The sequence below is a fragment of the Bos javanicus genome, chromosome 18, assembly GCF_032452875.1.
Source record: "Bos javanicus breed banteng chromosome 18, ARS-OSU_banteng_1.0, whole genome shotgun sequence".
Classification (NCBI taxonomy): domain Eukaryota; kingdom Metazoa; phylum Chordata; class Mammalia; order Artiodactyla; family Bovidae; genus Bos; species Bos javanicus.
The window spans coordinates 53,448,868-53,464,458 of record NC_083885.1 but is presented as its reverse complement, the minus strand read 5'-3'; the positions used below and the strand labels follow the sequence as shown (position 1 = coordinate 53,464,458).

Sequence of the window (15,591 nt, the reverse complement as noted above, 5' to 3'; positions counted from 1 at the left end):
CACTCCAGTATTCTTGCCTAGGAAATTCCATGGACACAGGAGCGTGGTGGGCTACAGCCCCATCAGGTTGCAAAGAATTGGACAAGACTTAGCGACTGAACCATAAATCCCTCTATTTGCACTTCTCACTCGGCCTCCAGGACAGCAGACCACCCTGGATCTCCTTTCACTCCCTGACTGCTCTTCCTCAGTCTTCTTGGCTGATCCCAGCCCTCTACATCTGAGTGCCCAGCCTTAAGGCCATGGACTTCTTTTCTATCTACACTTGTTCCTTCGCCAACCTCTCCCAGTCTTAAATGTCATTATTCACTGACAACTCCTAAATTCCTGTCTCAAGACTGAACCTCTCCCCTGAAGTCCAGACTCAAATATTCAACTGCCAAACTGATATTCAACTTGGGCACACTTAAACTCTTAATCCTCTTGTAGCCCTTTGCCAGTCTTTGCTTCTGGTAGCTCCATCCTTCCGTTACTCAGGCCAAAGACACTAGAGTCATCCTCAACTCCTCTTTCACTTCCTCTACCCAATTCCACTTCTGCTCACCCTAGCAGCTACTGCCTTGGTTGGAGCCACTACTACCTCTCACCTGAGCCACTACCTCTTCATGGGGCCTCAGATTCTACTCATGCTCCCTAAAGTCAGTTTCTACTATTAACACCAGTCAGATCATGTCCTTCCTCTGCTCATGGCTATCACCTCCTGTAAAACCCAAAATCGTTACAGTGACCCACAAGGCCCTGAAAACCTCTGTCTCTTCACCCTACCCTACGTGCTGGCTCTCTCCTCTCCAGTCCACTAGCCTCCTGCTATAGTCTTACCTCTGACTGCACTTGTCCCCTCACTTCCTTCATGTATCTACTCAAATGTCACCTTCTCAGAGAGGCCTCCCCCAACCACCTTATTTTAAAATTAGACAGACACACACATGCACACCACACTGCCCAACCCCTTTGCCCACTTCTATTTATTTCATAGTACTTACCACTTTTTCACTTATATATTTTATTTTGCTAATTGTCTCACTCTCTCCAGTAAAAAGTGAACTCCATGACGGTATAAAATTTGTCATTTGTATTCACTGCACCTAGAATTGTGCAGGCGCTCAATAAACATTTGTTTGAATCATCAATGAAGCACTGTTTGTTGAATGACCTTGAGGACTCCAGCAGGATGTAAGCTACAAATTTCTCGGCGTGGACTTAACTCCAGCATCCTGCCTCCCAGCTAGAACCCGTGTTTTAGCTTCATTTCTGCCTCCACGCATGTACTTAAAGTCATGTCTGTGCCGGGATCACCCCTTACCAGCCAAGAAGCTCTCACTCTGATCTCCCTCCCCGCGTGTCAGTCGTGACGTAAGTGGACAGGGTCCCCCCAGGCAGGGCTTGAAGGTAGATGAGTTACTATGGTTACTGCACCCGCCTGCGGCGGAATATCCCCTGGGTGCCCCGCCCCTACGGGTAATAGATGGTTTGCAGATTTTTAGCAGCCCCGCGCACGGACGGGTATATGAGGCTGCAAACCTAGTTTTCTGACGCTCCCCACCCCACCCACGCAGTTGTCATGGAAACGAAGCGCTACCAGCACCATCTCCCTCCCCTTTCTCTAAGAGACACACAGACAAAGTCAGAGGGTTGAGTGGGCTGGAAGATTGTCCGAAACGCTGAGAAGCTGTGCAGTCCCATCGCTCTCCACGGTCCCTCCTTGATCCTCCAAGGATTGCTACGCCTGCGCAGGAGACAGAGTCTGGGTACCAAGGCGCGCGGGGAGAGAGGCACGCATGCGTACGAGGGTTTTGCGCGTGCGCTCTGGTGGTATCAGGGAGCTAGGGAAAGGAGCGCCGCGCTAACCTTGCGCCTGCGCAACTGCAGCCCGCTGACGGAGGCCGGTGGAGGGCAATTCTGCGCTTGCGCTAGGGCGGGGGGAGAGAAACCCAAGCGGTAAGGGCGTTGGGGGACCGACCGGCGCTAGGTGCGCCTGCGCCTTGGCTCGCGGGGCGGCCGGGGGCGGGGCCCAGAAGGGGAGGGAGAGAGCCGGCAGGGGGAGGGAAGAGGCCGCAGAAGCCCGAGCCTTGACCGACGGGCAGGCGGGGGCTGCGGCGGCGCCGGTGAGTGATCCGCGGCTCGACTCGGTCCCCACCCTCCGTGACCCTCACTCTTCCTGGAGTCTCCCCTAGCCCCCGTTGCCCCGCGAGCCAGTCCCGCACCCCCATAACCCTCAGGGCTCCCCTTGATTCGTGACAATCCCCAGAGCCCCCACAATCCCCGCAGACCCTAATCCCTAAGAGTTTATATTCCCGGCTCCTCCACTGTTTTAGGAGCCCCCAACTCACCATTATTTCTGAACTGCCCTTCTAAGGACCACTTCTATTACTGGTCTTGCAGACGTCCGATTGCCCCCGAACCCCCAGAGCGCTCCACTGATCCAGTTCTCCCCCTTCTTGCTGCATCTCCTTTTGAGGATCTCCTAATCCCCATCACTCTCGTGTTTCATCGACCCCCGAGACACTCCCATTCTCCTTGCATTTCCCACTCTTCTATGTCCCCAGTTCTCCTCTAACTGCCGCAGACACCCCCTCTTCTTCCGCTCTTCCTCATTTCCCTCCACTCCTCCAGACCCTTCCCCCATTTTCATCAACTCCCTGGCCTGGCACTTTGCGCCGCGCCTGGCACGAGACGAGCGCTCAGTCGGTGTCATCTATTCTTAGGCACTCTGACGGCCCCCCGCGGCCCGTCTCCTCCGTCTGCCCTCCGCCCCCAACCCTGTCCCCAGGGACCCGGGAGCCGGTGTCGGGGCGGCCGGGGTGGGGCGGGAGGCGCGGGGCCGCTGAACCCCTTGCCAGCCCCATGCGCCCTGTGCCCGCAGCGCCGGCGCCCCCCATGCGCCAGGCGGCCGGACGGCGGCGTCGGGGGGCGCCATGGCCTCGGCGGCGGCGGGCGAAGCGGAAGAGACCACCCGGCTGCGCAAGCCGCGCTTCTCGTTCGAAGAGAACCAGATCCTGATCCGCGAGGTGCGCGCCCACTACCCGCAGCTCTACGGCGCTCAGAGCCGTCGGGTGAGCGTGGCCGAGCGGCGGCGAGTGTGGGACGGCATCGCCGCCAAGATCAACGGCATCACCAGCTGGAAGCGCACCGGCCAGGAGGTGCAGAAGCGCTGGAACGACTTCAAGCGCCGCACCAAAGAGAAGCTGGCCCGCGTGCCGCACTCCACGCAGGGCGCCGGGCCTGCCGCCGAGGACGCTTTCTCCGCTGAGGAGGAGACCATTTTTGCCATCCTGGGACCGGGTGTGGCGGGATCAGGAGCTAGTGCTGGGGCCGAACAGTCCCCCGCGGCTGCCTCCTCACAGCCGCCAGCCCCGAGTGCCTGCGCCCAACGCTATGTGCTGTCTGAGGATCGCAGGGAGGATCGACGCGCGGGTGAGTTCCTTCAGCATCACCTTAGCAAAAGCAACCAAATTCTACTTTGTGTCTGGCACTGTTCCGAGCCCTTTCTATGGCGCTTCAGATCCTCACTACAACCATGTAAAGGGCATGCTGCTATAATCCCCATTTTACACCTGTAGAGACTGAGGTTCAGAAAGGTGTAGCGACTGTCAGAGACAAGAATGGAACCCAGACTTGGGAGATCTGGCTCCAGAAATCCACAGCTGGGATCATCAGCTCGCCCACGATTTTCACTATAATTGTAGTGTAGGGAGTGACTCCGGAGGCAGGCAGTTTGGGCTCCACTTACTACTTCGCCACTCAGCCGTGTCATTTGGGATAAGTTACTGCTCATCAGTTTCTGCATCTGTGAAATGGGAATAAAAGATTGTCCCCACCACACAGGGCTGCTGGGCAAATTAAATGGGCTAATATGTGTAAATTGCTTAGCACATTGCCTCCTTGTTAGTTCCTGATACAATTACCAACACTGTTAAGTAGGAACTGTTTTACCATTTTGTAAATCAAAAACTCAGGGAGGTTTGCTAATTTTCCCAAGGTCATGCCCAGAGTAGAGGAACCCAGGAGAGTGGAGTACAAAACTTCCCATGCAGCCTTGACTCTGGATAATTATTTCTTCTACAGCTATTCCCCAGGCAACTGCCCCCAAGGGTTGGGGACAGAGGTGTGACTGAGACATCCTCGGGTCTGCCCTTCTGGACTCACAGTTCAGTGGGGGAGACAGATCCATGCATAGACCGTGATGACTCAGAGCAGGCAGGGCTGGGTGGTGGGAGTTCTAATGGGGGCACCTGATCCAGCCTGGGCAGTCAGGGAGGGCTTCCCGGAGTAGGAGGCATCAGACTTTCGATACAGAGTGAGAATGAAGAAGAGCTGGAAAAGTGTTCCAGAAGAAGGAAGAGCATGTACAATAGTTTGGAGGCAAGAGAGTTTGGCCACTTTAGGAAACAGAGATGTTGCCTTCTGAAAGGAGAGGAAGGAAGAAAGAACATATTTTTGAGATGAGGCCAGAGAGGTCAGCAAAGGTCAAACCATGCAGTTCTTTTAAGCTGAAATAAGGAGTTCAGTTTTATCTTAAGTACTGTGGGGAGCCACTGAAGGGTTTAGAGAAAGAGGGGACGTGTGATCCAACAAGGCATCTCAGGATCATGTATTATAATTTCAAGAGGTGCATTCACTCACCCAAGATCACACAGCAAGTAAGCAGTAAAAACTTGAATACAGGTTGTGTCCAACTCAAGTTAAGTCCGTGAACTTAACTTATGCACTGGACTAGACGGCCTGATATAATATATACCCTGTGTGTGTGTGTATATATATATATATATACACACACACATGTTGTTTATGCATATTGTTTTTTTTTTTGTTTGTTGCTAATTCAAGTCCAACTCTTTGGCAACTCCATGGACTATAGCCTGCCAGGCTCCTCTGTCCATGAGATTTCCCAGGCAAGAACACTGGAGTGGGTTGCCATTTCCTTCTCCAGGGAATCTTCCTGACCCAGGGATCAAACCCATGGCTCCTGCATTGCAGGCAGATTCTTTACTGCTGAGCCACCTGGGAAGCCCACAACAACAACACACAAAATGACAATTAATATTGACTGAGAGTTAATGAGTGTGCAGGAACTGGATCACACATGGTTTGTACATAAAAGTCAGGACTTTGGATTTTATCTTGACGGCATCTGGGAGGCAGATAGTGTCTTAAGCAGGAGAAAGACACCATCACTTGGGACCCTCGTCCTCAGTGTGAAGCAAACGTCAGTGTTTCTGTGAAATGGCCCCATTGAACCAGCACAAAGATGGCAAACTTGTTACGTCAAAAGCTGTGCAACCCCTCCATTCATTCATTCATTCAACAGGCACCATGGTAGGTGCTGCGAACACTAGGGAGAAAAAGACAATTTTCCTTTCCGTATGAAACTGACATTCTAGCTATGGTAGACAAACCACAGACAAGTAACCCTCAAAGCAAACCCTCAGATTACACGAAGAAGTGGTAAAAGAGGCAAAACAAGGCATGTGAGGAGGATAGTGAGTAATGGGAGGGGGGTGGCTGCTGCAGACGGGAGTCAGGAAGGGCTTCTCTGGAGGTGAAATTTGAGCAGAGACCTGAATAGAGACTGGGCCAAGTGGCTATCTTGGAGGAAGAGTACTCCAGCTGGAGGGAACAGCAGGTGCAAAGGCCCTGAGGCAGGTATGTGCCTAAAGTATCCTTGATTAGAATCTCACACAGAGATTACCCACTGTGTGAAACTCTGAAAAGAGGAACTGCTCTGACTAAAGGACAGGAACAGGGCCGGGGGCAGCCTGAGGAATCTTTTCTGACACTGGAAGGTCAGATAAGGATCCTTTATCTTGTGACCTAATATTTGAATGGAAGAGCAGTAACAGTAACAACATTGAGACCTTAACTGTGCCAGGCACTGGCCTACGCCATGTACCCATGGTGATTCACTTAACATCTGTAACCACCCTTGGGGAGATGTTCTGTTATAGGATTACTTGGTCCTGTGTTCACAGGCATCCATTTACAGGTGGGGAAACTGAGGCCCAAAGGTTGCAAATAACTCTGATTTTTAACTCTCCTAGTGGTCCTCCCATCACCCCTGTGAGCGTGAAGGCTGGGCCCCTTTCTGTTATTTTTGTGCTTGTGCTCAGTCACTTCAGTCGTGTCTGACTCTGTGTGACCCTATGGACTGTAACCTGCCAGGCTCCTCTGTCCATGGGCTTCTCCAGCCAAGAATAGTGAGTGGGTTGCCATGCCCTCCTCCAGGGGATCTTTCTAGACTAGAAAAGTCTAGGAAGCTCTTCCTTTACTAGACTAAAAAAGTCATATATTATTTCCAAGTGGCTGCAATTCCCATGTGCTTTATGAAGAAGACTTGCCATCGTGGATCCCGTAGCGCCGGCCCAAGGAATGGTTAAAAGCATAGGCTCTGAAACCTACCTAGGTTCAAAGCCCTCTTTTCCCAGCTCTGTGACACCTCTCTGGGCCTCAAGTCAGCTCATCTGTAAAATGGGCTAATAATGATAGCACCTACCCCAGTGACTGGCTGGAAGGACTCAGTGAAATAACATAAGAGGAGAACTTAGCCACTTTACTCAGGGCTGGCCAGGAAGATGTCCAACCACCTTTAGCTCTGGTTATTGGTGCTCTGCCAGCCTCTCCCACCTGTCCAGGCTGCCTGACCTAAGAGGATGGAGGGGGTGGTGATCCTGGTGGAGGGAACAGTATGTACACTGGGGTTGAGGCAAAGAAGAGGAATAGAAAGGGGCAAAAGCTGAGACCTTATAGCCCTAGAGCAAGTCTTGGACTGTCCCCCTTGGGTGCTGGGAGCTGTGGGAGGGTTGCTACCAGGACTTGGGGCCTGGTGCCCAGTCAGTACTGACTCCTAGGAAGCCCCGGTACTTTTCTCATTAAAGACAAAATTTTGTGCTGGACATTGTTCTAGGCGCTGGGTAAACAGCAGTGAACAAAACAAAGCCCTGCCTGATGGAGCTGACATAAGGAGGAGGAGACAGACCACAAACACAGAGCGATCCCATGCCAGGTGGAGATAAGTGCTATAAAACAAATCAGGGAGGGTTAGGAGAGAGAAAAGGACAGAGCTGCTTCAGACAGAGGGTTGTGATGTTCTTCCCAAGAAGACCAAGTTTGAGCAGAAGCCTAAGGAGGTGAGGGAGGGAGCCTGGCAGGTGACTGGGGAAAGATCTTTTCCAGGCTGACTGAGAAGCAAGTGCAAAGGCCCTGGGGCAGGAATGGGTCTACAGTGTATAAGGATCTGGGACTTAGCTGGCGGTCCAGCAGTTGGGACTCCACACTTCCACTGCAGGGAGCACGGGTTTGATCCCTAGTTGGGATACTAAGATCCCACATGCCACCCAGTGTGGCCAAAATTTAAACAAACAAACAAAAAGTGTATGAGGACCTACACGGAGGTCAATGTGGCTGGAACCAAATGAACGAGAGAGAGAAGGAGTGAGACGTGAGGTTAGGGAGGCAACGGAGGCAGATTGTGGGGACCTAAGAACTTTGCTTTTACTGTGAAAAATAGCCACAGGAGGGTTTTGAGCAGACAAAAGACAGATCTCACTTGTACCTTTATTGAGGGAGAATTTTCAGACCATAAACCCACTGATTTAATAAGTGTACAATTCAGGGGCTTTTAGTATATTCACAGACTTGCACAACCATCCCTACAGTCCATTTTAGAAACTTTCATCACTCCAAAAAGGAACCCTATACCTCTTAGCCATCAACCCCGCTATGTCCCTCCATCTCTGCCCAGCCCTGGGCAACCACTAATCCACTTTCTGTGTCTATAAGATTGTCCATTTTGGACATTCCATGTCAATGAATGATAATGAGGTCCTTTGTGAGTAGCTACTTTCCTGTAGCATAACTGTCCTGTATTTTAGTTGGACCCTTGAGGGCTTCTGGTAGAGAACAGACTCTTCAGGGGTGGAGGTAGGGCTGGGAGCCCAGTGAATAGTCCCAGGTCGGGAGATGATGGCAGTTGGACCAGGATGGGCATCATGGAGCTAGACAGATGTTGAACAAATGGTTATTTGTACACGAGTGGTGTCTTGGGAAAGAGAAAGAGTGACTTTTTGACTTTGTCCCAAGCAGCTAGAAGGATGGAGCTGCCATCATCTGAGATGGGGGTGGATGAGGGAGGAGCAGGTATAGGGGAGAACCAGGAGCTCAGATCCGGCAAGTGAGTTGGAGACATTATTGGATGAGATTATTGGAGGGGATATGCGAGTACACAGCTGGAGAGAGAGGTTCGGGAAATCTGGGAGCCTGTGCATGCAGACTCTTATGTCCACGAGCGTGAATGACATCCCAGGTGGGAAGAGGTGGAGGAAGCCCCGCAGGCTTGCAGCTGACCTGGCACAGGCCAGAGTTAAGACTGCCATCCTGCCATCCTGGTTGGAGAGACCCCCTATTCCTCCAGAAGTCCCCCTCTCCTGCTCCAGCCACCTCTCCTTTCTTCCAGGCCCTCCTACCCACTCCCTTCTCCCCAGGATCCAGGGATGTGGCCAGAGATGGTTCTGTCTGGATAGCTCAGAGCCTTCTAGAATGTTGGTTCTTACTCTGAATGACCCAGGGGGGAGAAACACTGTATTTAACAATAACCTGGTGGCTGATGCCAGCCTTAATGGAAACTGAGTCTTGGAGGTCTCCTGTTGAGTCATTAAGGCTGGTATTGGCCACCAGGTTATTGTTAAATATATTGTTTCTCCCCCCTGGGTCATGGGGCTTCTGCTCCAAGGCATGATCCAACTTAGGTTTTCAAAAGCTGACTTTGGGGCCAGGCTGGGTGGGAGGTGGAAAGGGGAAATCATGACAGCGTTACAGGTCCCGCCCATCTTACCTACATCTCTCTCTCCACAGACACACCAGCCCACAGCAAAGGGGGCTCCAGCAGCCCAGAGCCTTGGGCCAGAGCCTCCTGCAATCCCCAGGAAGGGGGCTGCCAGCCACCCAAGGAGCGTGAGTCCTCGCCCCCTCCAGCCCTGCAGACCGTCCAGTTGCCCCGCCTGGCCTTGTCTCCACCGCCCCCAGCCCCTCCACCACCGCCGCCACCACCCCCGCCCCCCCAGCCACCGCAGCAAGCCCAAGTGGCACTCTCGCCCCCCAGCCCCCCACACCCTCCGCTGCCTCCGCCCTCGGCCCCAGACCCCTCCCTGGACTTCCTGCGGGCTCAGCAGGAGACTGCCAATGCCATCCGGGAGCTGGCGGGCACCCTGCGCCAGGGACTGGCCAAACTGAGCGAGGCCCTCAGTGCCCTGCTGCCCCTTCTGCCAGGAACCCCCGCTGACCCACTGCCCCCACCTCTGCCCCCGCCCCCGCCCCCACCCCCCAGGCCCATCTTGCCCCCACCCTCCCCTAAGGTGGAGGTCACCCCAGAGCCCGTGTCTGTGGTGGCGGCCGTGGTGGATGGGGCGGTGGTGGCAGCCAGGGGGGTGATCATTGCCCCGAGGAGCGAGGAGGGGGGCCCCCGGCCGCCCCCTGCCCCTCTCCCACCCCATGACTCCCCCCCACACAAAAGGAGGAAAAGTTTCCCTACACGGAAGAGGCGGGGGCGATGGAAATCTCCCTGAAATCTGCCATGGGGTTCGAGCTTGTCTACGCACCTTTTGCCTGCACCTCCTCCCCAACCTTAGCCCTGTGGAGGAGGGCAATGCACCTTCCCTTCCCAGCTGCACCCCGGCTCCCTGCTGCAGGGGCACGAGCACCCCACCCCTGTACTAGTTAGTGCCTGATTCTAGGGCGGGGAGGCCTCCTGGATGGGCCCCCCAGCCCTTTCTCCAGTACAGCGCTGTCTGCCTGGCTGCTTCCCCCAACCCCGACTTCTAAGCCATGGATTTTATGTTATTTATTATATAACATAATAATATGGTGGGTTGCGGAGGGAAACCTGCACTACCCCACACCCCCGCCCCCGCCCCTAACAACTCCTGGCCTTGACTTGAAGAGAACTGACCCACCTCCCCAACCCAGACTTTGGAGGGGGTGGGGGCTGCAAGACAAATCAGGATGAAGAGGAGACTGCAGTTTATACCCTAGGGAGGAGGGGGTGGAGTTCTCACTGGGGAGATGGAGGTTGAGCCTTCTGCCTCCCACTGCAGGTCTCTGACCTCCAGAGCTTAACCCGCTCTGTTCTCCGCAGTGGTGACTAGATATCAATAAACTTATTTTTTAATACAATTACTTGGGGCTCTGCCTGAGACAGGCCTGGAATTGCACCACCTATACAAGCAGCAGCATACCAGCCCCATCTTTCTGTGGGCAGGTGACACCCCCTTGAAGCTGGAGGCTGGTAGTTTTCTAGACTTTTTTTTTTTTTCCTTAAAGTCATCAAGTCCTGTGTTGAAATCTTACCCTATTTTTTCATCCTTCAGACACCCCCTGCTAAATGTGACCTCTAGGAGGACATCTTGGATTCCTTTTTCTGGGCTAGGATGGGTCTGCTGCTTAGATTTTCCCTCGGCATCCTGTGGTCCCTAAATGAACACATACCTTTATCTATTTAAAGCCTGCTTCCCCTATAGTTTAATGAAGTCGAGGAGCTGGTTCTCTTTTCTACTCCCAGACTGGCTGCAGAACCTGGTAGCTAAGTAGGTAATAGCCATCACCCTGGACTCAGACCTGGTTCAAGCCCTGCTGCTGCCCAGCCAGCTGTGTAACTACAGGCCTTTATTGTCCTCATCTGTAATGTGGGCATAAAGATTTAGCTGTCTTTACCGGCTACAACTACATCCTATTCATCCTTCAGGTCACAGCTCAAATATTACCCCCTCAAGGAAAGCCTTTCCTGACACCTCCTTTCTTCCCCCAGCAGTTATAAAAGAAAGGGAGTTAAATAATCATTTGAGTACATTTAAATTGAATGTCTGCCTCCAGGTGAGCCTTGTCAGGGCAAGGCCTGAGCTATCTGACTCAGTGTCCTCAGCATTGCCCATCACAGGTTGTCTTTGAAGTAACAAGAAGCTTAAAAACAACTTATGCCAGGCTCCATGTTCAGCATTAATATGAATGTGCATTTTAACCTGAAGGTACCCAATGAAAAGTAGGAGTCTCCATTTTCTCCTGAGAAGGTTTAGAGGCTTGCCCTAAATTTGTCAGGGCCCAATGCAGTTCACCGGTCTGGCTGGAACTCTTGAATCCTACTCTCTTTAATATTTAGTAAAGAATAACCCAAAGATGATTTTACATGATACATAGATGGCCTTTTTAATGGCTCTATATGCATGTAGTTTTATTTTGTAAAAATGAACCTAGTACTTAAAACCTGTAATTATGCACATACTGCTTAGGATAAGGCAGAAGTAAATAGCCTTTTTTCATAGGAGTTTACTTCAAGAAAAATGTTAATGATAACAGTGGTAAACAAAATTGTGCAGCTGAGACTGAAGTTTGGGTAACAGAAACAGACCTGCTGTGGCTGCAACGGGATGAAGGGGAGGGGAAGCAGGCACTCCCTGATTAGTTTGAAAACTGCTAATGAATGCAACCCTGGCAAGTCATTAAGATACTTGGAGCACAACAGAGACCCGGTGGCTTCCCTGATGGCTCAGTGGTAAAGAAATCTGCCTGCCAATGAAGGAGATGTAGGTTCGATGCCTGTCTGGGTCAGGAAGGTTCCCTAGAGAAGGAAATGGCAACCCACTCCAGTCTTCGTGCCTACTTCGAGTAGCCTGGCGGCCTACAATCCATGAGGTAGCCAAAGAGTCAAACAAGGCTTAGCGACTGAACAACAACAGACCCAGGCCTAGAGAAAAGAGGCTGATGTAGGTTAGAATCTGGAAACCTGTCTCTCCTCCACACGCCCCTTCTCCAAGCATGCCCTGCAGCGTTCCTTCGCCGGGAAGCACGAGGGTCCCAAAAGCCTGCTTTTGCCTATCAGGTAGTAAGCACTCAAGGTTGGAAAAACGAGGTCTGGTTCTCGCGCTCCCCAGAAACTATGCCTCACATCCAACTCTTGCTATCTGGCCTCATTTTCTCCTTCCAAATTAGTGAGCCGTAGAGGTCGAGAGCTCCTCTCAACCCGGCGCTCAGAAACCCCAGAAATTGAGGTGGGGGGTGGGTTGTGGACAGACAGCGGGAATCGTGAAGGCCTCGATCAACCTCTCAGGCGGCGGAAGTGCGTCGGTTTGTCCACCCCGCGGAGCATTTCGGGAATTGTAGTGAAGTTCGGCGGGGTGCGCAGAAACTGACAGTGTAACCCTTTGGAGACCAGAGCGCGCCGGCGGAACTGGAACAGTTAGGGGCGTTCGACCACTCCCTTTGGCAGATAAAGCAACTGACGCGGAGACCTTCAGTCCTCTCCTCTCCGGCTTTCGCTTGTCCCAGTTAAGAGTCTGATATCCAAGATATGGGCAAGACGAAGTGCCAAGTGGACAGCCCTACCCAACACTTGAGTCGCCAGCTTTCTGTCCCCCCCTACCCTGAAACCTTCCAGTTAAGGCCCCTCCGCCCCCGTCCCAAGAGCTACTGCCTTCAGTAACCGGTAGCCGGCCCACCTTTTGAAGGGCGGGGAACTGAATCTCAGAGAAGGCAAGACTTGCCTGAAGTTGCACAGCAAGTCGGAGTAAGAAACCGGATGCCTGTCCACTTCCCGAAATTTCTGAATCCCCAGTGGCTCTCACTACTCGTATCACATCCCCGCCCCCAACCTTTGTCTCCAGCTGCTTGGAGCGACCAAACTCCCTGCCCCGCGGCGAGGAGTAATCACGGTTGCGCCACGGAGAGGTGGCGAGCCCCAACCCTCCTGCAGCCTGCGGTCCCCTTTAAGAACAGGCCCCGGCGGGACTACGTTTCCCAGAAGGCTTTGCCGGTGCGTTATGTAACTTTCCCTGCGAAGCGGCCTCTGGGGCAGAAAGAGGCGGCGGCGGCGGCGGCGGGAGAGGCGGGAGCCCGAGGCGGCGGCGCCCGCGGCCCATCGCGGGGCCCGAGCTGTGCGCCGCGGCCCGGAGCCTGGACCCGGCGGGGGCGCCGACGTGCCTCTGCCAGTCTTTTCGAGGAGGCGGGAGTGAGGAAAAAGGCTTAGGGCCCAGGGGGCGGGGAAGGGGGGCCGGGCCTGGATCCGCGGGGAGGCCGAGCGAAAGGCCTGGCTGTGGCTCGCGCGGTCCCGGGGACGCGAATCAAACGGCGGCGGCGCGGATCGAACGGCGGCGGCGGCGGGTGGAAGGCGAGAGCCCGAACGGGCGCGTGCGGGGGCTATGGCGTCCGTGCAGGCGTCCCGCCGCCAGTGGTGCTACCTGTGCGACCTGCCCAAGATGCCGTGGGCCATGGTGTGGGACTTCAGTGAAGCCGTGTGCCGCGGATGCGTGAACTTCGAGGGCGCGGATCGCATCGAGCTGCTCATTGATGCCGCCCGCCAGCTCAAGCGCAGCCACGTGCTCCCCGAGGGCCGTTCGCCTGGGCCCCCGGCCCTCAAGCACCCGGCCACTAAGGACCTGGCTGCCGCCGCCGCACAGGGCCCTCAGTTGCCGCCTCCACAGGCCCAGCCCCAGCCGTCGGGGACAGGCGGCGCTGTCTCGGGCCAGGACCGCTATGACAGGGCCACATCGTCGGGCCGTCTCCCCCTGCCCTCGCCCGCCCTGGAGTACACCCTGGGGTCCCGCCTGGCCAATGGGCTGGGCCGTGAAGAGGCTGTGGCGGAGGGGGCGCGAAGGGCCCTGCTTGGCTCCATGCCCGGCTTGGTGCCCCCCGGGCTGCTAGCAGCTGCAGTGTCTGGCCTGGGAAGCCGAGGCCTGACGCTGGCACCCGGCTTGAGTCCTGCCCGTCCAGCTTTCGGCTCCGATTTCGAGAAGGAGAAGCAACAGAGGAATGCGGACTGTCTTGCAGAACTGAACGAGGCCATGAGGGGCCGGGCAGAGGAATGGCACGGGCGCCCCAAAGCCGTCCGGGAACAACTGCTGGCGCTGTCCGCCTGCGCCCCTTTCAATGTCCGTTTCAAGAAGGATCATGGGCTGGTGGGACGTGTGTTCGCCTTCGATGCTACTGCCCGCCCGCCAGGCTACGAGTTCGAGCTGAAGCTCTTCACCGAATACCCCTGTGGTTCTGGCAACGTGTACGCGGGAGTCCTGGCCGTCGCTCGCCAGATGTTTCATGATGCTCTGCGCGAGCCGGGCAAGGCGCTGGCCTCATCAGGCTTCAAGTACCTCGAATATGAACGCCGGCACGGCTCTGGGGAATGGCGCCAGCTGGGGGAGCTGCTAACGGATGGGGTCCGCAGCTTCCGCGAGCCAGCTCCCGCGGAGGCCCTGCCCCAGCAGTATCCAGAGCCGGCCCCTGCAGCCCTCTGCGGCCCTCCCCCACGAGCCCCATCCCGGAATCTGGCTCCCACTCCACGCCGTCGCAAGGCCTCCCCTGAGCCCGAGGGCGAGGCAGCTGGGAAGATGACCACAGAGGAGCAGCAGCAGCGGCACTGGGTGGCACCCGGTGGCCCATTCTCCGCTGATACCCCTGGTGTGCCCTCCCCCATTGCTGCCCTGAAGAACGTGGCCGAGGCCCTGGGCCACTCCCCCAAGGACCCTGCCGGGAGTGGGGGCCCTGTGCGCGCCGGGGGTGCCAGCCCCGCCGCCTCCTCCACGGCCCCGCCTCCAGCCCAGCATCGTCTAGTGGCCCGCAACGGTGAGGCAGAAGTGAGCCCCACAGCAGGGGCGGAAGCTGTTAGCGGGGGTGGTAGTGGCGCCGGGGCGACCCCTGGGGCCCCCCTGTGCTGCACTCTCTGCCGGGAGCGTCTGGAAGACACCCACTTCGTCCAGTGCCCCTCAGTGCCCGGACATAAGTTTTGTTTTCCCTGCTCCCGCGAATTCATCAAGGCTCAGGGCCCTGCTGGAGAGGTTTACTGCCCCAGCGGAGACAAGTGCCCGCTAGTGGGCTCCTCTGTCCCTTGGGCCTTCATGCAGGGAGAGATCGCCACCATCCTTGCTGGAGACATCAAGGTTAAGAAAGAACGGGACCCCTAGGCCACCACTGCCACCAGTCTACTGCCCATCCACCCCCGCCCCCCTCCACCCCTTGCCACCCACCGCTGCTGCGGATAAATTATTCCCTCCCCTACCCAGGCCTGTGCCTCCCTCACCTGTGTACATACCCACTTCCTTATCCCAGATGGGTCCCCTGGGGTAGATGCATTGAGGGTGGGGGGAGAAAGCTTCTGTCCGAGGGGGTGTTTGGGGTCCCCTGACCCCTCTGGTTTCCCTCTCCCCTCCTTGGCTTGGCTTTGCTGCTGCTTGTAGTTGAGGGAGAGGTGGGCCCCTCCTCCTTGAGAAGGGGCCTCCTGAAATCTCGCTCTTTATAAATGAAGCAAAAGCATTTTATTGCCCCCCCCCCCCCCCCCATCTTACCCCCTTTTCCTCCTTCAATAAACCGAAAGATGGGTTTTTTCCTTCTTGGTCCCTTAGTTGTGTGCGATGCTGCGCCCCCTTTGGGACTAAACTGAACCTGCAAGGGAGAGGACGTCGCGTTGTAGCCTCCAGGTGGCGCCCTTCACTCAGGTGGGCTCACCGGCTGTTTTCACAAAGGCTGGCCGAGCCTTCTAGTCATCAGCCCGTTTTCCAGATGCCAGAACTAAGGCTTACGCGGGGAGCGGGGCGGGGGAAGGGGATGGCTCTTGCATGGTAG

The 15,591-nt window shown here is 55.3% G+C and overlaps 2 protein-coding genes across 2 annotated transcripts; both read left to right on the top strand.

Moving 5' to 3' along the window:
• The first annotated feature begins 1,416 nt into the window (after positions 1 to 1,416).
• On the top strand, positions 1,417 to 10,164 carry MYPOP (Myb related transcription factor, partner of profilin). The gene is made up of 3 exons (XM_061388723.1): positions 1,417 to 2,105; positions 2,864 to 3,414; positions 8,848 to 10,164. The coding sequence occupies exons 2-3, from the start codon at positions 2,916 to 2,918 to the stop codon at positions 9,555 to 9,557; spliced, it is 1,209 nt and encodes a 402-aa protein (XP_061244707.1). The 5' UTR covers positions 1,417 to 2,105; positions 2,864 to 2,915; the 3' UTR covers positions 9,558 to 10,164.
• An 89-nt stretch (positions 10,165 to 10,253) lies between these two features.
• On the top strand, positions 10,254 to 15,355 carry IRF2BP1 (interferon regulatory factor 2 binding protein 1). The gene has a single exon (XM_061388711.1). The coding sequence runs from the start codon at positions 13,179 to 13,181 to the stop codon at positions 14,931 to 14,933; it is 1,755 nt and encodes a 584-aa protein (XP_061244695.1). The 5' UTR covers positions 10,254 to 13,178; the 3' UTR covers positions 14,934 to 15,355.
• The last annotated feature ends 236 nt before the right edge of the window (positions 15,356 to 15,591 follow it).

What these genes read in the sequence shown, in the direction of transcription:
- MYPOP (XM_061388723.1), top strand. Translation starts at nt 2,916, where the DNA reads ATGGCCTCGGCGGCGGCGGGCGAAGCGGAAGAGACCACCCGGCTGCGC. An exon ending in CAGGGAGGATCGACGCGCGG is followed by an intron (nt 3,415 to 8,847) that starts GTGAGTTCCTTC and finishes CTCTCTCCACAG; the next exon opens with ACACACCAGCCCACAGCAAA.
- IRF2BP1 (XM_061388711.1), top strand. Translation starts at nt 13,179, where the DNA reads ATGGCGTCCGTGCAGGCGTCCCGCCGCCAGTGGTGCTACCTGTGCGAC.